Below are 23716 nucleotides of genomic sequence, written 5' to 3' on the forward strand. Positions count from 1 at the left end.
GGATGCTAGGGTGGTGCACCTGTCATTCTGACCCACCAGCACACTTGAACCTCCCCAGTTATAGCCTCCTGTCTTCAAAGCAAGTTCAGGCTTAAGGACCACTTTTCTGGAGATAACTCTTGAGCAGGAAAAATCCCAGAGAGCCCAGCAGCACCAGGGAAACCGCAGACAAACAGAACCCGGCTCGGCGTTGAGAGCTGGGGGTAGTTCCAAGGACATTGCAAGAAATCACCTCAGATAATGTTGCACTTGTGTTCATCGAAAGTGCATTTGAAACCCACGTTCATCTCTTCTATACATTGCCCTTGATGAAAAACAGCTGCAAACCTGGATTACTCTGCAAGGACAGAAGTACATTAGTTGAAGATATGATGACACCAGCACATCTTAATGTAATCAAATCAGAGTTTATAAATACGGTCTCGGTAGAATGGAGGGAAAACCATCACTCTCACACCTCAGGGCTATGGAGGTCTCCTGAGGGAGATCCATTTCTGGCTGTGACCTGAAGCAAGTAGGGGTGATTTCCTTGAGGCCACAGCATCAGAGCAGTAAAATCTGTTTTGAAATGTCTAACAACCAGACTCCCTTCCTTCCTATCTGAGCCTTGACTCTACCAAAACTTTCTGTCTAGCTTGGTGAAGCCCCTTAAATATTTTATTTCAATCACCCTGGAAACATTAAAAGCAAAACCCAGCAACAGAAGAGCAAGGGTTAGTCATGACTGCAGGATCACCAGCTCTCCCTGGCAATGGGGCAGGAGTGCCCGTCCCTTGAACCCCTCATCACACACCTGCCACATTCTGTGTGAACACGTCAAACCCTCAAGCCTGCTCAATTAATCACCCTGCCTGAGAATCTATGAAACAAAGTTCACATTACCCAGAGAGCCGCATTGAAGGGCCCTCTGAGGTCAGAATGCAAGACCAAACAAAATGAACATGCCTGCCACATCCATCATCTTGTAATCTGCTTCCGGTTCTATAATCCCTGAACGTCCAGACTGTGCATATACCAAGAACACTGAACATTCCTCTTCGATGTAGATCAAAATGGTTCATGTAGAAAGGACTCTAACCACCTCCTTCACCAGGAAGAAAATCATTAACCATTTCTACAAGTCAAACAGACCTGGGACTGCAGATATCTGCTCAAATCAGGTGGCTAGGGACCCAGGAGTTTTCATGACTCTATCACAGATGTTTCTTCATATACCCTAAACATAAAATTTAATTTGACCTAAGAACAAGGAATACACTGTTAATTTTTCAGTGACTACCAACTGGTGAGGGCATGTAAGGAAGATGATACAACTATCATTGTACTCAACAATATCGCAAGCATTCAGGGAATAAATGTTCAAAAAAATGAATCAATAGGATTACATGCATTTAAAATTGTAACACAGTATACTGTATTTTATATTACCATGCGATTACTTTTCATTTTACTTTTTGAGCATATTATGAGTACCTAAAAGGAGGTATTGCTACCCATTTCATTCAGGAAGAAAGGAGATTCAGAGACACAGTGCAAGGGGAAGCTCGAGGTCATACACGACTCATGATTGGGCTGGGCCGGGAGAAATCCACAGCACATCCCTATTTTCCTCTCGTAGTCAATACTACTTTCTCTGCCTCACTCCAAGATGGAGCCTTGTTCTGTCACCCAGGGTGGAGTGCAGTGGCGTGATCTCAGCTCACTGCAACCTTCACCTCCCAGGTTCAAGCAATTCTCCTGCCTCAGCCTCCCCAGTAACTGGGATTACAGGTGCCCACCACCACACCCAGCTAATTTTTTTGTATTTTTAGTAGAGATGGGGTTTCACTATGTTAGCCAGGCAGGTCTCGAACTCCTGACCTTGTGATCCACATACCTTGGCTTCTCAAAGTGCTAGGATTACAGGCGTGAGCCCCCATGCCTAGCCGATACTATTTTCAAGATTTTACACTATTAATCCCTAATTCCCTCAAATATTTTACCATAAAGATTTCACCATAAGATTATTCTATACTGTGAATATTCTAACTCAGGGTATTTTATGTTCTGATCATTTAAACTCTTGATGTCTGAGGAGAAATGTTTTTAGTTATAAACAAACTAGCCCATTTGATTTTAGGAGTAAGGAGTAAAAAGGATATGGATAGCATTCTCACTTTTAAAAAATTCAGACATTAGGTTTAGTTCTCTGTACTAATAGTATCCACTCTGATTGTTCAAGAGTGACACCAAAATATGCATTTATCTTAGCAATGTTAGAAATAGCTGCTAAATAAAAAAGAGAAAGACATTACTCTGGTTTGCAGGCCAGTGGGATTTTTGCTACAGAATGAATGTACCTCCCAAAAGCTCATGTGTTGAAGCCAAATCCCTAATGTGATGGTATTTAGATGTGGGGCTGTTGGGAGGTGATTAGGTAATGAGGGTAGAGCCCTCATAAATGGGATTAGTGCCTTTATAAAACAGGCTCCGGAGAGCATCCTTGTCCCTTCTGCCATGTGAAGTTAAAAAAATATATATGGCCATCTATGAATCAGGAAGTAGAGCCCCTACCAGACCCTGACTCTACCAGCACCTTGATTTTAGACTTCCCAACCTCCAGATCTGTGAGAAATAAATTCTGCTGTTTACAAACTACACAGTTTCTGGTATTTTGCTACAGCAGCCCAAACAGATGAAGACAGATTTATAGTGGTAAGACTTTAATTCCTCAAACGATAGCTAAATGAGTAGTACTGTGTGTCATAAAACAGTACTGCATGCATTATTTCATTTAGTCCTTACGTAGCCTTCTGAAGTTTTCTATCCCATTACTGATGAAGAAACTGGGAACCACTGGGAAATTACATACACTTATATCACAAAGCTGACATCTGAAGCCACATGCATCTTATTTCAACCATCCTGAAAGATACCACTGACATTTGGGAATCTGAAATATGTCAGCATTCCTATCCCTCCCCCAACCAAGTCAACCTCCAAAGTCCATTCTTGTAACGTGAAAAGATGAAATTATTTCAAAACAGAAAGTGCAGAAAGTTAACTTATTATTCATTGCCTCTCGTAGGAAAACCGAAACCTGAATAGGAAAAGGATTTCAATAAAGAGCAGGAGGTGGGCTGCTCATGGTGGCTCATGCTTATGACCCCCAGCATTTTGGGAAGCTGAGGCGAGGAGACTGCCTGAGCCCAGGAGTTTAAGACCAGCTCTGGCAACACAGTGAGACTCCCCATCTCTACAAAAGAAAAAAAAAATTATCCAGGCATGGTGGCGCACCTGTAGTCCTAGCTACTTGAGGGGCTGAGGTAGGAGGATTGCTTGGGCCTAGAACGTTGAGGCTACAGTGAGCCACGGTTGTGCTACTGCACTCTATATTGGATGACAGAGTGAGACCCTGTCTCAAAACAAAAAACAAAACAAACAACAAACAAAAAAAAACCAGGAGGCGATGAGGAGGGGTACCACAGAGACAAGGGAGGCAAAGGCTTCATGCCCTGCTGTGAAATGTCTGGGAGGAGGGCAGAAGAGAAAGGACTGTTTGGTAACGATCTAGAAGTTAATATGAATATTGTTTTTAATTTTTTTTTTTTTTTAAAGAGACAAGGTCTCACTTTGTCACCAGGCTGCCCCAAGAGTGCAGTGGTGCAGTCTCGGTTCACTGCAACCTCTTCCTCCGGGGCCGAAACAATCCTCCCACTTCAGCCTCCTGAGTAGCTGGGACTACAGGCACACACCACCATGCCAGGCTAATTTTTTTTTTATTTTTTGGAGAGACAGCATTTCGCCATGTTGCCCAGGCTGGTCTTGAACTCCTGGGTTGAAATGTTCCTCCCACCTCAGCCTTCCAAAGTGCTAGGATTACAGGCATGAGCTACCATGCCCAGCCTGTTTTTAATCTTTCATTTAGTAAATAGATACTGATTCTGTATCTCCTCTGTGCCAGGTGCTGTGTTGAATCCTAGCAGTATGAGGTGACTAAGTGGCCTGTCCTCCAGAACTCAGTCTGGAGAGGGAGACAGAGACCTGAACAAGCAACACCATATGCTGAGCACCACCCTGCAGGTATCTGGACGTTGTGGTAGAAGCACTGGGGACTGACTCCCTAGGAGGATTAGGGGACACTTTGCAGAACAAGTGACATATGTGCTGGGGTCTCAAAGAATTAAGAGGAGTGTTACTGACAGAGAAGGGATAAAAGGCCATCTAGGCAGACCAGATTTCCAAAGGCATGGGGGTGAGAGCTCAGAGAAACCGTGACATGTCCTGGAAATGGAAGGTGGTTCTCTGGCTGGAGCATGGGATGCCTGGTGGCAGTGGTGGTGGTGGCAACGGTGAGATAGTGTAGGAGACGTGGGCAGGGGCCAGGATTCCAGGTCTGCCAAGAAGGGCAGTCTGCATTCTGTAAACTGTGGGGAGCCAAAGGCTTTTAGACAGGGAAGTGACAAGTGTGTGATAAGATCACTTGGATAGCCTTGTGGAATCGAGTGGAGAAAGCCAGGCAGGTGGCAGAGAGGCTAGCTGTAGTGAACTCTACTTGGAGGGACACTTGCAGCTCAAAGGTCCTTGGTGACCCTAGAGTCTAGCTCTCCACTTTACGAGTGATAAACGGAGGTCTGGAAAGGTCATGAAACTTGCACAAAACTGTCAGGCTGGTAACACAGCTGGCGCCAGAATGAAGATCTTCTGTTGGCTGCGGTGGGATCCTTTCCACCTGTCTAGACTACCAAAGAAAACGAAGAGGTCTGAAGCCTGGGTTCCCTAGTAGTCCTAGCAGTGGTTTTAAGTTTATTAGCTTAAGACACCACCGCAAAGGTTAGAAAGCAACAGAAGGTGAAAGACTGAAGCACTGTTTCTACCGTCATCTTCGATTCCTCCTGTCTTATACATCAAGTAAGTAGTTAAAGCGACACAGTTTATAGAATAAAATGAACAAAAACACAGACAAGGGAACGGAGGGAAAGTGCACAGCTACCTTCTAAATCAACCAAGTTAATTAAATGTTGATCACACATACTGAAATGCAGACACGCAAACAAAGACCTTTTTGAGTAGCCTGGATCAATTCTTTCTAAGAGCAGATGGTCACTACTTGAGCTATGCTGTGTACAAAGAAATCCAGTTGTCAAGAAAATATTTCATCCACAGAACTACGATTCACAGGGTTAGTCCCTAGAGTATCTGCCCCAAAGTAACCTGGAATGATTACCAGAGTCACTTCAAACTGAGATTCTAAGCCTAATACCCTTGCCCCTGGAATCTGGACAGGGAAGTGAGTCTATTCTGTTTCCCAGAACACTGAGCCCTTTCATAATTTCATTCCAAAGAGAATAATCTACATAAAGAACTTATTTTCAGGATAGAAACAGATTTTCTGACACCTGCACCTTTCCCAAAGGGCCTGTAAGACTTCATATCTGAGCATGAAGTAGTGGCGTGTCAGTAGAGATCTTGGAGCTGCCATGTCGGCAAAGATTCTTCCTTCTAATGGGAATTAGACCAAGTTCCCTGTTTGAGTTAAAGTGAGGAGCGGGCCACGGAAGAAGGTATCTTGTGTTTTTCCAAACTGCACATCACATTGTACATAAGAGTCATTTAAAAAAAAAAAAAAAAAAAAAAAAACAGAGCACACCGTGTCTTCAATTGGTCACAGATGGGAGAAAATCAGCCACAATAATAAATTCGCGGAGGTGGTGTGTGTCGTCACACACGGAGCCAGGATGTGTGATCCAGAAGGTGTGTGGGGGGGAGTTAATACCATATGTCATTTGAATGCGGTGCGCCCGCTCCCAAGTCAGTAGCAACGTGTTCCTCCAGAACAGCTCTGATGCCACCCCTGATGTCACTGCACTCTGCCAAGCCTACATGACTCTTACCAGGTACTGAAGTCGCTGGCGCTCCGTCTCAGGGGTAAATTCTGAAGACATGGGGATAATTTCTCCATTTCTGATGATTATGGCCCTGAAATGGTGAAAACGCATTGTCAATAGCCAATCTCATAAATGCTCTGATTCTGTCACAACCATTGCTTGGTTCAGATCACACATGAAATGCCAAGAGATGCTTTTGTTCTCCCACTTGCACGGCAGAGTTCACTGTTCCCAGCTCTGGATCCCTCACAACACGGGAGGCATCTCTCTTTTAAGTGCACTGCATTCCAGTTAGCTTACGTTTACTTTTTCTGCTAGCTGGAACTGTGCCTTAATGCTCCAGCACCAAGCATACTTCTTGGCACAAAACAAACGCTCAGTGAATAAACGGATGGATGGATGGATGAATGATGCAACAGTCTTGCTCGAGCCCAGGGTTATCCAGTGGAACCTTCTGTGATCACGGTAATGCTTTTGTCTGTGCAGTCCAATATGGCAGCCACTAGCCACATGTGGGTACTGAGCATTTAAATGGTGGTTAGTGCAGCCGAGGAACTACATTTTTAATTTTATTTCAGTTTTAATTAACTTAGCTTTAAGTTTAAGCAGTCACATATGGCTAGTGTTTAATGTAACAGACAGTACAGTTCCAGATTCCCGTTACTCAAATGATCCTGTGGGCCAGTGGCACTGGCTTCACCTGGGAGCTTGTTAGAAATGTAGAAACTCAGGTTCCACCCCTGACTTACTGTATCAGAATCTGCATTGTGAGAAGATCACCAGGTGATTCATAAGCATATCGAAATCTGAGAATGTGTGGCCTACACTGTTGAGTTTTTAGGGTGATATCCTGGGTCCAGGGGGAAAAAAAACCCACTCATCTCAAGGCTCAGGAAACTCATACACTCCAAAAAATGTGTATAAAGAGCTATTGCCCAGTCGAGGACTTTTGAGAGAACAGAGTTCCCTGAAGCAGATGTCTACAGGAGAGGCTGCAGGATCAATAACCATGAGCAACCTTTCCTGGGCCCATTCCCAGCGGTGCCTCCTGTTCTCAGACCTTCTGATTCCAAAGTGGTTCCTGACAGCCACTTTTCAGCTATCGATCGGTTGTGGCAGAATGTTGCCATTTCTACAACAAATGGAAGTGGCTTGGGGAATTGTATTCTATATGAACCCAACAGCTCCCAGGCATCAGGGAGCTAGAGACCTGAGACCTGACAGGCTTCTCGGTGAGGAGCCACCAACCTGGGAAATGCCTTCGATCAGCTTAGATCTGAGTGGATGCCTCCCTGATTCTAGGGAGGCTGCATTCTTTGTGCCAAGAAGCCTCTGGGCATCTCTCCCTCCCAATGCAGAGGCAGTCCCTGACTTGGAAACAATCCCTATAAATGGCTGCAGCTGTCATGACCCCACCCCCAACCCCTCACCACCTGTGCCCTAGTTGCTGCTGTCATAGAAACAGGAGTGGGGGAGTCCAGCCAGGGAAGGAAATGATGACAAAAATCTTAGGGGCTTTAGAGAACTTATGACTCTAGGGAGAAAAAAAAAAGCAGAGGAAGATGTGAGAAAATGGAAAAGTTTGGGGAAACTGACTGTGAGAAGATGAGGCCTCTTATAATACTCCTTGTTACTTTTATTATGCTGTCTGAAATATGTTAAGTGAAAGATTCCTTCTTATAAACCGGAGGCACTTGTAAAATGCAATCACTATCACCCCACCCCCATCAAGGTGTTATCCACCATTCACTAATCAGTGTGAATTAATTCCAATGGTCTTTGTCCTAATTATCAGGTGAGTATGACATAATAAGGGAGTAGGAGTTTTGACAGGACCAAGAGAATTTGAAAGGGGGCGGGGTCAGGAAATTCTAGGTTTGGGCCTAATCTTACAGGATCTAGAGGGCCCCTGAGAATCCTGGGGAGCTGGTGTGATAAATTCCAAAGGTAATCCCCTCTTTCAAGATTTTGCCTACAGCTACCTTTAGCTTTTTCCTTTTTTTCTGCACAGCCCCTGAATTGCAGTGGAATTCCCAGGCATGGGCTAGGAAGAGCCAGTGATGCCCAATCAGGCCAAGGAAGCGTCTCCTCTAGGACCTGAGTGTCAGGAGCTCGGGGGCCTGGGAACTCCAAAGGCTTAGGTCGTGTCTATCACAGAGCAGGAGCCCAGTGAATGTTTGCTGACTAAGAGCAGATCAAAGAACTTAGAAGAAACTGTTCTTTGAATTTGAGGCAGGAAGAGAAAAGAACTAAAAGGCAGCAGATGTTCACTTAACCAAGTCACATGGGGTGGATTTTACAGAGCAAAGAGGGGCCTTCAGCTAGAAATTTGCTGCTCCTCAGCTCTCCTTTCCTCTTCTCTTCCTGACCAGAGCTAGTGTGTCTGTCACTTCCCACACCTCGAGGTTCTCCCGATGTCAGTCACTCCCACTCCTGTATTTCCGACCTCTCTTTCCATTGGATCTCTGCCAACAGAACAAAATCATGCTAAAACACTCTTAAAATCAAGGCAAGAGTAAAATCAAACAAATGATACTCTCCTACTCCAAACTCCACCTTTGAAATGTCCTTTTTTCTTTCCTGAGAACCTAAGCCTTATAAATTGACAATAATCTACATTCAGGGTCTATCTACTTCCTCACCTCCCATCGATCCCTCAGAGGTAAATTAACGTCTTGCCTCCCTCTACACCCGGCTACTGTCACCAGAGTCAACAAACAGCCCTTTTGTTGCTACAGCTACGGTCATGTCATTGTTCTGATTTCCCTGGCAGTGTCTGACTGCCTCCTAACCTTGCCACCAGGAATATGCCTTCTCCTGGTTTCCCTCCTCACTCCCAGGACATTCTCTCTCTGACTTCTCCCTCCGTTCTTTGGTGTTGTGGACTGGGATTCTATTCTCCCTGGGTGCTGTCACTCCCTAACTCCTCAGCCCACAAGGTTAGGTTAGATTAGATTTCCATCCCTCCACATGTGTTCCCTTAGACTGGTCCCTCTCCTCATATAGAACTCATCACATTTTATAATGGATTACTTAACTGTCTGCTTTCCATGCTAGCCTGTAAGCCGGACAAGAACCATGCCTATCTTCATCAACACTGCACCCCTACTGTGGCACACAGTGCCAGGCCATTGTAGGCAGGGCTATGTAATTTCAAGGTACAGTGCAAAATAAAAACACAGGGCCCCTTGATGAAAAATGGAGAATTTCAAGACAGCCACAGCAGAGCATTACACCAAATGTGAGGCTTCTGAGAGCAGGGCCCTGTGTGGCGCACAGGTCGCAGGCTCACAAAGATAGCCCTGAGTGTATACCCTTAATACTTACGGAATGGATAAACAGCTTCAACAATGAATATGCTGGTGATTCCGGACAACCTTTTTAGCACACACATCTCTGTTGTGCTTGGCCTGGAACAACCAACTGCCAACAAATATATCCACTTGGATATATTCACTGGCAGCTCATACTTAACAAAGTTCAAAATTAATGATCCTGTCCCCAGCCCCCTCCCAAATCTGTCTTCTAGTATTCTCTATCGCTGGGAACAACACAATTTTCCACCCAGTTGCCCACCCCAGTAGACAGACAGTCATGCTAGACTCCTCACTTTTCTCATCCCACATGTCCAAACAGGCACCCAGCATGTAGATTTCACTTCCTCAGCAGCACACAAATCCCTCTCTTTCCTTGATTCCTGTTAGGGCCTTGGTTCTGGTTTCTATCATAGCTTATCTGCGTGACTCAGGAGCTCTCCACTGCTTCCTCAGCCCCCTGTTCTGCCCTCCACTGCCTTGTGTTCATAAGGTCACAAAGGTGACGTTAAAGCACCGTTCTCATCATGCCACAACCCCTACCTAAAGCCCTGTGATGGATCCCCAGCTTTTCCAGTTTCCTTCATTATCTGGTTCTTGCCTGTATTTTTAGCTTTAGCCTCACTCTTGCTACTTCTTTCACATCTGCTTCTCCCTTCTCATGGCCAACCCGTTTCTCTGAGTCAGCTCTGAACACCTTCTGTTATCCTCCTGGCCTACCCTCCGTGCCCCTGCTCTGTGACCCCATGATGTCGTATGCCTATCTGTACCCTCCCCAGTCCTTGCTATGACTGTGGGCTTCCATGGATGTCTTGAACTACCCCGCGGATGTTTTCCAGGCAGAGTCTATGCTGCTGTCTCTGCATCTCCAGTGCTCAGTCCCTGGCACGTGGCAGACATGCAGCAACTGCTTGCTGATGGGTAAGTGACTAAGTGAATGAAGACGGACGTGGACTTGAGTGGATGAACAGAAGAATCCAGAAATGAGGGCTCTAAGTAGGACTTTTCTTAGCAGCAACATCCTATAACATATAGTCTGAGCCCTTAAAAATCCATACGCCTTTTTGTTGGTTTTGCAAAAAGACAGCAGGCCTAAGAGACAATGTTCTGGCTGAGTTACCACAGAGATGTGCCTTGAAATACAAGGGGAAACAAGGCAGAGCCTTTCCCCTTAGTGGGCAAGGGAGGGAGAGGGCAGCGAAGACAGCGGCCCACCACGTTTACTTTGTTTTCTAATTTCAAGTTCACACACAATGAGGTATCTGCGTTCTATGACAATATGACTGCTGGGGCAAGCCTAGTTTATTACTTTCTTAAATAGATAATTATATCCAAATCCATCTATGCACAGAACATTTTTCACTTCTGTTTGAACTACCAAGCTCTTCCTTTAAGAGGCATCCATGGATTAAAGATGACAGCATGTTTGACTGCCAACCTTCCCAGAGCCTACATCGCGATGCCTCTTCCTATGTGATCCTTGGCTTCCTTTTGATCTTTTTCTCTTTCATCCCTCTGATCTTGGGATCAATTTGTCAGAGTGCTGGTCTCCAATCTGGAGTGGGGCAATGAGAGGAAAGGGGTTTCAAAGCGAACGAAGTGCATGTGAAAGCTGACAAATCTCGTACTCAACAATCAGTAAAGCAGAGAAATGCCTTTAAAGCTACAGTCTCTCATCACAGGACCCCTGTACTTCCAAACTTGCATTTCATTATTCTATGAGATGCTTTTCTTAAAGAAAATTAAGAAAATACAAAAACCAAAAGCTGTGGCAGCGAGGGTGCAGGAGAGCTACGGACACACTCTGACCTTCCTTCTGGGGCCTCAGGCCTGGACTTGTGGATATTACTGTGGCCAGAATTTGAGTAACATTCCAGAGGTTAAATGAGACAGTTGCTGGGGTTGAGGTGATTTAATCCATTGGCAGTCACCTCCCACCCAGTACCCCTCCCCATACAGAGGGGATGGGTCTTCAGCACACTATCCAATATTAAGCTTAGCCTTTCCTTTAAAGACTACAGCTGAAATTTATATGACATTAATTTAATTCCAAGTTCACATACAATGGAGGCTCACAAAGATAGCCCTGAGTGTATATATTATACTAGGGAGGCCGAGGAGGGCGTTATTTCTGATACAATGAACAGTAAGGTTTAATGTGTTCTTATGAGTCAACTGCAAGAATGGGACAAAGGGAGGTAAAGCAAAAACATTAATAGTTTAAAAAACTCAGGCCGGGCACCGTGGCCCACGTCTGTAACTCCAGTCCTTTGGGAGGCCAAGGGGGATGGATCACTTAAGATCAGGAGTTCAAGACCAGCTTGGCCAAGAGATGGGTGAAATCCCATCTCTACTAAAAAAAGCAAAAATTAGCTGGGTGTGGTGGCAGGTGCCTGTGGTCACAGCTACTTGGGAGGCTGAGGCATGAGAATCGCTTGAATCCGGGAGGTGGAGGCTGCAGTGAGCCGAGACTGTGCCACTGCACTCCAGCCTGGGCGACAGAGTGAGACTCTCTCAAGCACAAAAACAAAACAAGACAAAAAACTCCCCCTGGTCCCTGCCCTAAATATTAGCTACATGACAGGATAAAGGTAATTTATTCCTAACCAATTAGAATTTTGAGTTAGAGAAAAATTCTTAGAAAATCCCACTACTTCTCTCTTCTAAGGCTATATTTTGGAGTTAAAAACACATGCCTTTATTCCCCTCGTCTAAATATTAAGTGATTAGTATTACTTAATATTAAGTGTTTGTTTGGTGGTGTGGCTAGGAGGGACTAGGAGAGTAAAACAGGGTGCTCACTTTGCATAGTAACTTGCTTTTACAATTTCTCTTAAAGGGATCATTTTTTTTTTTTTTTTTTGAGACGGAGTTTCTCTCTTGTTACCCAGCTGGAGTGCAATGGCGCGATCTCGGCTCACCGCAACCTCCACCTCCTGGGTTCAGGCAATTCTCCTGCCTCAGCCCCTGAGTAGCTGGGATTACAGGCATGCGCCACCATGCCCAGCTAATTTTTTGTATTAGTAGAGATGGGGTTTCACCATGTTGACCAGGATGGTCTCGATTTCTTGACCTCGTGATCCACCCGCCTCGGCCTCCCAAAGTGCTGGGATTACAGGCTTGAGCCACCGTGCCTGGCCTAAAGGGATCATATTAACTTGTTAAATCCCAACTCAGTGTGATGTTCTCAGAGCAGGACTGACATGTGTCAACAGGCATTTAACAAACAAGCAGAAGAAAAACAGCTGAGAAAAAAGATGAGTAGGCAACTGACAGAAGGAAAAATGCAAATGTTTAATAAAGATATGGAAAGATGCTCCATCTCACTAGTCCATGAAAAGGCACACTAAAGTAAAAGCAATATAGAATTTTGCTCATTAGGTTGGTAAACATTCAAAAATATATAGTAGTTTTCATAGAGTAAGAGGAAAAAGTAACTTTCATAATGGGAATGGGAATCAGCACACCTTTTAAATTGATTACAATTATAATTGCATATCCAATGGTTCATTTTGGGAACACATTCATTTTGGGAACACTTTTGGGAACATATTCTAAAGAAATGAAAGACTTAGTACATAGGATATACACACAATCCAGACTTTGACATCATTCACTGGAACAAAGATTGGAAACAGCCAGAATGTTTGTCCAAAGGGGAACTGTTGAATGGACTGGCATGTATTCTATAAGGTCTTATACAGTCATTAAAAAAAAAAAAAAAAAGAGGCCAGGCGCTTTGGCTCACACCTGTAATCCCAGTACTTTGGGAAGCTGAGGCAGATGGATCACTTGAGGTCAGGAGTTTGAGACCAGCCTGGCCAACATGTTGAAATTCCATCTCTACTAAAAATACAAAAATTAGCTAGGCGTGGTGGCAGGTGCCTATAATCCCAGCTACTTGGGAGGCTGAGGCAGGAGAACTGCTTGAACTCAGGAGGCGGAGGTTGCAGGGAGCTGAGATTGAGCCACTGCTGCACTCCAGCCTGGGCAACAGAGTAAGACTCTATCTCAAAATAATAATAATAATACTAAAAGTCTACTTTGTGACCTGGAGTTATCCATGATATAATAAGTGAGAAAAGTAAACTGCAGAGTAATGTGTGGTACAATCCCACTTTTGTGAAAACAAGAACTATATATAGACAGCCCATCTACACAAGGAGTCTGATTCCACGCCCAAATCCTGTGTGCAACATTTCAGGCCTGACCACAGGCCATTACAAAGGCTCTCCCCAGCAGGCCTCTCGGGGGAAGCTTCCCTCTCCACACTGGACGTGGTGCACAGTCCCTGCACCGCAGCCTCTGGGAGAGCTGCCACCCAGGACTCAGACCCCCACACCCTCCTGCACTCCTAGCCTAGGAGTCTCCACTGACACACTTCTCCACTCTGACTCAAGTCCACTCCTAGTCTTTCCCCTTCTCCCCCTAGCCCTCCATCCCTCGGCCCACAAAATGGCAAAGCCTTTAGTTCAGAGCTCCAGGCAGTGAGACTCCCTCCTGCCAGTGCTGCATGTCATCTCCCAGACATGCAGGTGCCGTCCTATGGGGAAAGTGAACACTGGGGAGCCAGCACTCTCCTCTTTGCCTCTTGCCAGCGCTACTGCAGTAAGAGAAGAAAGGCTCGATTGTTACTTTCAGTTTGGTTCACTGTCTAACTGACCACCTCGACACCTGGTGGCTTGATAACATATAATTATGTTTGAGTGAGCGGCAAGGAAGGTATGGAAGTGGGAAAGAAAGTTAATTTTTCTTCTTAAAAAATTTTATTATTTTTAATTTTTTAAATTATTATCTTTTTTCTTTATAGAAACGAGGCCTCACTAGGTTGCCCAGGCTCGTTGCAAATGCCCCGACTCAAGCAATCTTCCCACCTCAGTCTCCCAAAGTGCTGGGATTACAGGCATGAGCCACTGTACCTGGTTAATTTTTCTTTCTATATTTTTGTAGTATTTGATTGTTACAGGAAGTATGTGTTCCTTTTGTAAATTTGAAGAGGAACTGATTTGCCCAGATTTGGCTATGCAGTCACAGGAGACCTGGAGTCTTCCTGAATGCTGATTCATCTTTGTAATGTTACCACTCTTCATGAACCCCACGTGCCTCAAGCACCTCTCCATGAAGTTCTGCCAGGTGGCCCAAACACATCTCAGAGGCCATTATTTGGAGCTCAGGCACAGCAGCAAAACTATCCTGCATCTGCTTCAGGGGCCACTAACTGAGCCCAGTGACTGAATCTTCTTATAAAAATAAGAACTGGTTAAGCCTAAAAATGTCTGTACTTTTCTACACCACTTGTGCTTTAAGAAAAGGACCCAGAAACATAGGTTCAGAACTGCCGACAGAAGTATAAGAAGAGCTTCCAAGTGAGGGATTAAATGCATGACTAAAGAATTCATCAGCCTTTCGACTGAAGGTTAGATCTTGTTAATCTTAGCCATATAAAGAAGTTTAGACCAAGCGTGATGGCTCACACCTGTAATCCCAGCACTTGGGGAGGCCAAGGCGGGAAGATCACTTGAACCCAGGAGTTGAGACCAGCCTAGGCAACATAGTGAGATCCTCATCTCTGCCAAAAATAGAAAAAAATTAGCCAGGTATTGTGGTGCACGCCCATAGTCCCAGCTACTCAGAAAGTTGAGACGGGAGGATCACTGAAGCCCAGAAAGTCAAGGCTATGATGAGCTATGTCACATCACTGCACTCTAGCCTGGGCAACAGGGCAAGATTCTGTCTCCAATAAATAAATAAATAAATAAATAAATAAAGTTTAAATAGGTTCGATCTTCTCCCGTAGCCTGGGCATCGCGTACCAGCCTGATACACATATTTCACTAGGCACCCAAGAACTGACTTGAAACTATGCCCATGGGCTCTGACATGTGCGATTTCTTCAGTGGCCACAGGGCAACTGTTGATGTGTTCAATCAGTAACACTGACAAAGCAAAACCAAACCAAACCATCCCTCCCAAGTCAATTACTATATTCATCACCTATGGGCTACTTACCACCATGGGGATGCCAAAGTTCAAGGCCCAGACAGCCACCCAGGAGTCTAGAGGTGGCAGCAGGACAGGACAGCCACCTCCCCTTCATACATCACTACTAAGAGTAAATGGAGTAAGGATATCCTTGCTGTGAGGCAGCAAACAGGCAATTACATTTTCTATTGCTTGGGAGATATCTCGTATGTTTCAGGACAAGCAAAACTCAACAGATACTGTTGTGTGGTGTGGTTTCACCCTGCAGAATAAGAAACTTTCCTTCTAGACTGTCTCAGAAGTGTTCTCCCTCCACCCCAACACTGGATGCTACTAGGTTTGAATAGTAGCTTATTCACACCCCCTCATTTCTAACTTCCACTAAAATGAAATGACATTGCTTCAGTACACTACAGAGCTACTGTGTCATTGGCTACAGCTATAAGTAAAGCTTCAGATTCATGCAAATGAGTAACAAATTCTTTCTTTCCTTCTTTCTTTTTGAGATAGGGTCTTGCTCTGTTGCCCAGTCTAGAGTGTAGTGGCACGATCATGGCTCACTGCAGCCTTGGCCTCCTGGACTCAAGTGATCCTCCTACCTCAGCCTCCTGAGTAGCTGGAACCACAGGCATATGCCACCACGCCTGGTTAATTTTTTTAAATTTTTTGTAGAGATGGGTACGGGGGTTAAGTGATTCTCACACCTATGCCTCCCAAAGTGTTGGGATGGCAGGCATGAGCCACCATGCCCAGCATAAATTAAGTTTTAAGAGGAAGATGAAGTTTGGAGAATCAAGTAGGGCAAATGCAGGAACACACTGTCAGCATTTTCTTTGTGTAACCCTCAGAAAGCCTAAAAGCCCACGTTCTGCCAAGGTACATTCCAGGGCACACTTCAGCCCTTCTGCCCTGTCAAGGTAAAAATCTTTTGTCTTAAAACCATACAAAATCCCCAAATTCACAGTCAAATAATAAATAGGTGCTATGGAAACATGGCATGGAGACAATTAATAGGCATAGAGCTTTTCAGCCTCAGTAAAAAGCTTTGCCCATGTGGCAGAGCCTACTTCTTCAAGTGCTCCCTCTGCCCTAGACCCACAACAATGACCTCTAACATATGAAGTGGAAGAGAGAAAGAGAAAACACACACACGTATATATACACACATATATATAGTCAAGCTCAAAAATAAAGGTAGCATCTCTCTGTAGAACAGAAATGGAAAAGAAATCCAAAATCTTCAAGCTGCTGGACTTGAGAAGCAGGTAATTGTGTCCAGGAGACCGATTTCTATGGAGTAAAAGGTTTTAAAAAATCCTCCAAGCAAGACAAAGGACAGCGATCAAGCTTACATCTGAAGTCCAAATCCAAGCCACGTCATTTCACTTGGTTATACCTTGGTTTCTTCTCTCTGCAGCATGGGCACTTGCTGAACAGCAAAGTAAAGTGCTTGAAGGCTCTAGTTTAAAAGAGTCTTGGGAGTGCAGGACTCCATTCCCATCTTTAATTCCTAAGCAATCAGCCAACCCTCTAGCATGGAATCTACCCACACGTTTGTAAATTGCTTGCTCCATCTTAATTACAATGCATACTAGAGTTTTACCTAAGGAAAAAAATATATTTAATAAAAATATTGACCACCTACCATACGTACTGCAGAGGAACTCAAAATAAAGAAGTAGTCTAGTGTCACTGGCTACAGCTATAAAGAAAGCTTCAGATTCATGCAAACGAGTAACAAATTCTTTCCTCACGCACATATGTGTGAGGAAAGGCCTGCCGTCATTTACCCTTTCTGGGTTGTTAGGTTCTGAGAGTTTACCTGGAAGGCTATAATGTGACAGCCAAAGCCTGAAGTGATAAATACTGTGGGGCAAAGGCTAATTGTCAAGCCCTCCTCCAGCTGAGAAGGTTCATGGTTTTGGAGGAAATTCACATATATGAGTAATTGGTGTAGAAGGCTGTGTGCTGTGGCAGAAACGGCACCGGCCTGGGAATCAGAATTTGTAGATGCCAGCTCCACAGTGGGCTTCTGCTAATGGTCTGTAACTCTGGGCGCTGGTATCCTTGCCGATAACAAAAAGGGGCAGAATCAGATGATTTCTTAGGCAACTTTCGGGGTTAGAGTGAAATGCTTCTGAAAAGAAGTTTGACACACACTGGGGTAGGAAAATACTGACAAGGACTCCAGTTACTACTTTTCTTCTCAGGAGGTGATAATCACCACAATTTAGATTCTAAGAAATATAAACCAAACTCAGAAGCACTAGGATGGGAGAAGCCACCCTTAGTCCCTCTCTTAAATCATCACAGACAAGGAACCTATTATTGAGCAAGGCCCCCAGTGCAATTTCACTGTTGTCATCAGTCCCCTTGGAACGCAGAGCTACAAACAAAAAGGCATTTCTGACACAGTTAAGAGTATTCATGGGATGCCCTGATTCCATTACACACTCTTTCAGCTGAAACTGATTCGAAACGCAACATTAAACTGCACATTTTCAGAATGGAGGAGAAAATCTGGTACAAGGTGACAAAGAGAAACCATTCGGAAAACCGTTTTTGACAGTGTGTATCAATTTCAAGGCACAGGGAGGAAGCATCCATTTTGTTCAAAAGCATCAGACCTTGTGGATTTTGTTCAGATGCAGAAGTGTTGTTCTCTTTCAAAAGTATAAGAAACGCACTGTTGGGAAAGAAAGCAGGGCAGCTGAGGGACAAGCCAGGGTTACCTTACCATCATCAGAGGATGGCCAGGCTGTAGATGCTAATTAATGGTGCCAAAAAATAGCTCAAGGGAAAAAAATAATCCTAACAGACTGGAATTAGTTTGGGTGTATTTCTTGTCATTCAATTTTCAGAATGAAAACTATGAAAGAAGTTTGCAAATACGACGATTCATTTAACAAGACCCCAACCATGCAATTAAGCTCCTAGGCAAAAATATTCACAAATGATGGTCAAGGGAAAAAGAATTCAAATCTTTAAGTAGCAGTAAAAATAAGTGACCACTCATAGAGCCACAGCTGAGTCCAACGTTCCTTGCTTTCTTCAAAACCAGCCCAGTCTGTATTCATACCACCTAGAGTAATTTCTCAACGTCATATTCAGCTACCTTCTGTAGAAACATCTTAGTCTACCATCTTGCTATATCAGCAACATCCATGAAACCCAGTACACCAGCACAAAATTTTCCAGATCAGGTAAAAGCCTCAGTCATTAATGAAAAGTTTTCAAGGTGCATATTATTTCTTAAAAAAAAAAGGAGGGGTCTATGTGTTTGTTTTCTGCTTTTGAATTATAGTCTGCATACCATAAAATTCACCCCTTTAAAGTGATACAATTCAGTGTTTTTTCGTACACTCCCAGGGTTGTGCAACCATCACCATTATTCGATTCCAGGACATTTTCATAATCTGAAGAAGGACTCCCTATCCCCTGTACTTTTTAGTAGATACTCCCCATCTCTCCTTCTTTCTAAGCCCTGGCAAATACTAATCTAGTTTGTGTCTATGGAGTAATCTATTCTGGACATTTAATATAAACGGCATCATACAATAGGTGGTCTTTACGACTGGTTTCATTTGCTAAACATGTTTTCAGGTTTCAACCATGTTACAGCATGAATCGGTACTTCATTCCTTCTTGTGGCTAAATAATATTCCAACACACGAATATATAACATTTTGTTTATCTATTTATTAGTTGGCAGACATCTGTGTTTTCATTTTTTAAATATGAATAATGCTGCTATGAACATTTGTGTACAAGATTTTGTGTAAATATATGTTTTCAGTTTTCTTAGGCATCTACCCAGGAGTGAAATTATTGAGCCATCTGGTAACTTTAACTTTCTGAAGAACCACCACTTAGTTTTCCAGAATGACTGTACAATTTTACATTCCCAATTGGTGGGTTTTCAAACTTTCTCTTAAAGGACTACAGAGTTCAAATTAGATTCAGATCTGAAAATATCGGTGATTTCTTATTCAGCACCCTTTTAAAGGCACCTTGCTGAAAAAAGTTTTGCCTGTATATGTAGATTTCAATGTGTACATCAATGCTTTATTTTTCATTTGCATCAGAGGATATGTATTCTGCTTCTCTCCAGCACAGGGTCAATATCTAAAATTCACAATTCCGCATGGTCCCCCAGCACAAATGTGCACAACCATTTGTTAAGTGCCAAATCAAGCACATTTTCTTCCTCACGGCAAGTAGCCAGACTGGGCGAAGCCACCAAAGGCATTTATTTTTCTCTCTACCGCAGTCTATTTATGAGTAGGATGAACTTTTCTTTTTAAAGATGGCTGTTGACTACAATGGCTTACTATTTGTGTGCCAAGAAAGGTAGGACTCGCAGAGGCCAGGAAGCAATTTCTTTACTAATACCCTGCATTGGTCACACCCTTGTTTGATCTGTGTCCAATTTGGACCTCTTTACTTGAAAAACAGCAATGTGACGGAACAACTGAGCAGGGTCCCAGGAAGAGAAGTAAACACAGTTCAAGGGGTGGAAAGTAGAAGCTTTGAAGATGTTAAAGTAATAGTAGTATTTTAGCCTGAGGGAAAGAATGAGAAACAATCTCATCACACTCCCCTTCAGGCATTTAAAATGGATTTATTCAGAGAACAGTGGTTGACCAGTCATTCATGCTCAGAATGAAACAGGAGGAAATCACATCAAATCAGTACAATTCTATGGTTGGAAAAGGGAAAATAATTTCTTGATCTTCACATTATACATTTGACTAAAGCTCATGGATCTCCATCCCTGGAATTCCAAAAAAAAAAGATGTAAAAGAGCTCTGCCTATATTTGCCTGCCAAGAATCTTGAGGTGTCCTTCACCGTAGTTTCTTTATGGTGCTATAAATCAGGAACTACATCTGCTGCATGAGGGCAAAACCAGACCCATAAACAATGAGATCTAGACTGTATAATGTACTGAGAACATCTTGCAGTGTCCACTGTGGAAGTAAACAGGACCTCTTCTTTGCCACATGCTCCTGTTCAAAATAAGTTACATTACTTCATCTGGCAGGGCAGGGAGGCTCATCTGTGGTTCACGGTTAGGTTATATGGGCTAGATGCTGCACACCAGCTCTGCCTGGTAACAGTTACCCTGTGTCAGCTCCTTTCACAGTGAAGGCCTGGGAAGCCCATCTCTCATTCATTGAACGTAATCCATTAAGTTGGGTTTGGGAGCTGGCTATGGTGAAATGAAAAGTGATCAAAGCTTGCAGTCCAAAGTCAATTTCAAGCTATGAACTAAGTACACTGGGAAAGTGAGTTAGCCACTTTGAGAATCAATTTTCCCCACTTGATAAATACCACTTTCTTCAGACTAAATGAGTATATGTACGAACAGACTTTATAGATTATTAGTGATGCTGAATGAATAAATAAAAGAAAACTCACATATAAAAGTTAATAGAATAGTAATTTACTTGGAACTTTGTTATTTTTGTATTATGGTAAGTGTTTACAAATGGGACCTTAAGGAAGTGTACAAAAGAAATAAACGATTTTGTGAACTCGCTTAGACTTTACAAATAAAATGGTTATCCCACATTTTATGATGAAATAAAAATTTAACATTTTAAAGATTTCTCACTGCCATTTCCATTCCTGTGTTCAGATCTCCCCAACATTCCACTGAAAAGAAGGAAGACTGACAGGGGAGGATTGGGGGCATTCCTGCTTCTCTTGCTCAATAGCTTTGAAACCTCACTCTGTTCATTAATATTAATGTTAGAGTCTCCGGAACATTTTCCAAGCATGTCCATAATTTATAACTTTATTGTGACAAACAGATATATAGAGGATTCCCATGCCACGTTCTCTTTTCTTGCAAAAGTTCTACTCAACTCATAATTTATCCAAGACTCTTACAACTGTCCAAGTAAAATATGAGTCTGAACTAAGTCTGTGGAAACAGGTAATTCTTAGAGAGAAAATGTATAACTTAAAAAAAATTATGTGAAAAGTAAAGGAGAAGACAATGCCTGCAAATCTGCCGAGGTTCCCAGCTTAGACAACAGAGGACAGTGATGCTATTAACACAGGAGAGACAAGCAGAAGAGCGGGGCTGCAGGAGAAGACACTGCATTTTGGGCGTGTTGAATTTGGGGCATATGCCTGATGTCAGGTGGAAGGGCTAGTGAATACACAGTTGGAAATATGGGAGTGGTGCTCAGGAATGAGGTCAGGGCCAAAAAAGATTTGTGAACAGTCATGTCTATATGGGAGTTAAACTACCAAATTGAAACAAGTGTTCTAGGGAACGCATATAAAAAAAAGGGGAGAGAAACAAAGCCGAGAACTGGACTAACATATTAAGTGAGAACACAGAAAAATAGGTCCATTTTCTCACCTACCTTCTAACCTCAGCTACCCAGCAAACTCCTCTTCACAGAATAAATCAGTCAATTTAGGTTGGTTTCTAGAGCATTTCCCACGAAACCCACTTCTGAATGAAAACAGGGGACTGCCAAACGAAGATTCCTCATGCTCAAAAGAGTTCAGGAAACACTCTTCTTTGTCACAGGGCTTTTCTGAATCTTTAATATACTAATGTGTATTGTTGTTCTCCAAAACCAGGTTCCTTTGTAACACTGCCCAGATCTAACTATGGGACAAACATCCAACATCTTTCTGCCTTTCTACCATGTGTGGGTCAGATTCAGGGACAGATGCACTTGACTGAGCTATAGCTTAGGGATACAGTGGGCTTCATTCTTGGAGCCTCACCCCCTATTCTTGAAGCCTCTGATGTAAAATCAGAACTGTTTTGTTCCCTTTTGGAAACAGGCCACGACAGGCCATCTCCCTCTGCTTCCACTTTCTTTTCTGAGCGGCACAGGCAGAGGTAAAGAGGGTGAGACTGTGGTGGGAGCTGCCTCAGAGAATGCCAGTATCTCTCCCCTTCTCTGGCTTTCTCCATTCTGGCTCTTCTCTTAAATAGTTTTCTAGATAAAGGAGATCAGGGTGGGCTCTTCACTTCAACTAGTTCTGACTTGAAGGTTGGGCTTTCTTGCTCCGATTCTTACTTGATTTTTGTATTTGCTGCCTCTCTGGAATGACCTTCTCTCATCATCAGGATTAGAAGTATTATTTTCCCTGTTACATTGAGAAGGTGGAGAGAAACCACAAGGAAAACTAAGGCTCCAGAACAGATAAAAACACCACAGAGGAGAATCTTTCTGCAATAAAAGGGATCAAATCCTCTGGCTTCAATAGATTATATCTTAGGGCACCAAAAGTCCTCAAAAATGAGGCTGTTGCAGTACTGTTAGGGATGTGGAAGGAAGGGCAGTGAAGAAGAGATGTGGCTGGGGCCAAATAGTGGAGACAGGCAGATCAGGTCGAATTTTTAACATGGGAGACAATGAATTCTGCAATGTGAGAAGGAGAGAGATGGTATCATGTCTTGATAAGATTCTACAGTAGGCTGGGCACAGCGGCTCACACCTGTAATCCCAGCACTTTAGGAGGCCGAGACGGGAAGATCGCTTAAGTTCAGGAGTTCGTGACCAACCTGGACAACATGATGAGACCCTGTCTCTAGCAAAAATACAAATTATTAGCCAAGTCTGATGCCATGTGCCTATAATACCGGCAACTTGGGAGGGTTGAACCTGAGAGGTAGAGGTTGCAGTGAGCCAAGATCAAGCCACCACTGTACTTCAGCCTGGGTGACAGAGGCAGACCCTGTCCAAAAAAAAAAAAGATTCAAAGATTCTAGAGTAGATCATGAAAGAAAAGCTTGTGAGGGCTAGTGAAAGAAAGGAGCAGTCACTGGTGGTCGACCTGGGTTCTCTGAGAGAATAAGTCACATCATTCCCAATGCTTCTCTCCCAAGCCCCTTCCTAAATGCTAAGCCAGCTAAGCCATGGTATTTACTTGGACTTTAGAAATCAACAGTCTTTCATGATCTTTTGGTTGATAGTGAAGAGGAAGGGTTAGTACAAGTAAAAATAAGCAAATTAAAAACAGTTGAAATTTAACAAAATGAAAGCGTTTCCATCCATGAGACATTCATTGTGATTCAGCTCTATGTCATGGCTGTAGTGAGTGTGAGGGGGGGTTTTAAGGATATTATCTTTACAAAGTGGGTGGCCGTTAGCTCTCTACTATGCAGGTCAATTCAGTTCTGAGAGGTGCCACGTGTGAACAGGAAAATCATACAAGAACAGGCTAAGGAGAAAAAGGCTAATGCCAGTCATTGTCTTTGGATGGTGAGAATATCACATCTTTCTTTTATTAATCTTGTTTATTTGCATATTTAAATTGTACATAAGTAGCTCTCTCTTCTCCTCCTGTTAGACAGACAGCTGCATCTTCTCTTGCATCGCCAGCACATCCCTGAGACACCACAGTGAAGGTGAAGATCAGAGTCAACGGATTTGGTTGTATTGGGCTTCTGGTCACCACGGCTGCTTTTAACTCTGGTAAAGTGGATATTGTTGCCATCAATGACCCCTTCACTGACCTCAACTACATGGTCTACACGTTCCAGTATGATTCCACCCATGGCAAATTCCATGGCACC

The 23716-nt window shown here is 43.5% G+C and overlaps 1 protein-coding gene across 1 annotated transcript in view; it reads right to left on the reverse strand.

Annotated features, from left to right (window-relative positions):
- The window catches only part of PPM1H (protein phosphatase, Mg2+/Mn2+ dependent 1H), a 287339-nt gene that overhangs the window by 98594 nt on the left and 165029 nt on the right, over positions 1-23716 (reverse strand). The window contains exon 5 of the mRNA XM_021670238.2: positions 5874-5958. Coding sequence (XP_021525913.1) covers positions 5874-5958 — 85 coding nt within the window. The remainder of the gene's footprint in view (positions 1-5873; positions 5959-23716) is intronic.

This window comes from Aotus nancymaae, unplaced genomic scaffold, assembly GCF_030222135.1.
Source record: "Aotus nancymaae isolate 86718 unplaced genomic scaffold, 86718_ANA_hifiasm-v0.15.2.pri h1tg000016l, whole genome shotgun sequence".
NCBI classification, from domain to species: Eukaryota; Metazoa; Chordata; class Mammalia; order Primates; family Aotidae; genus Aotus; species Aotus nancymaae.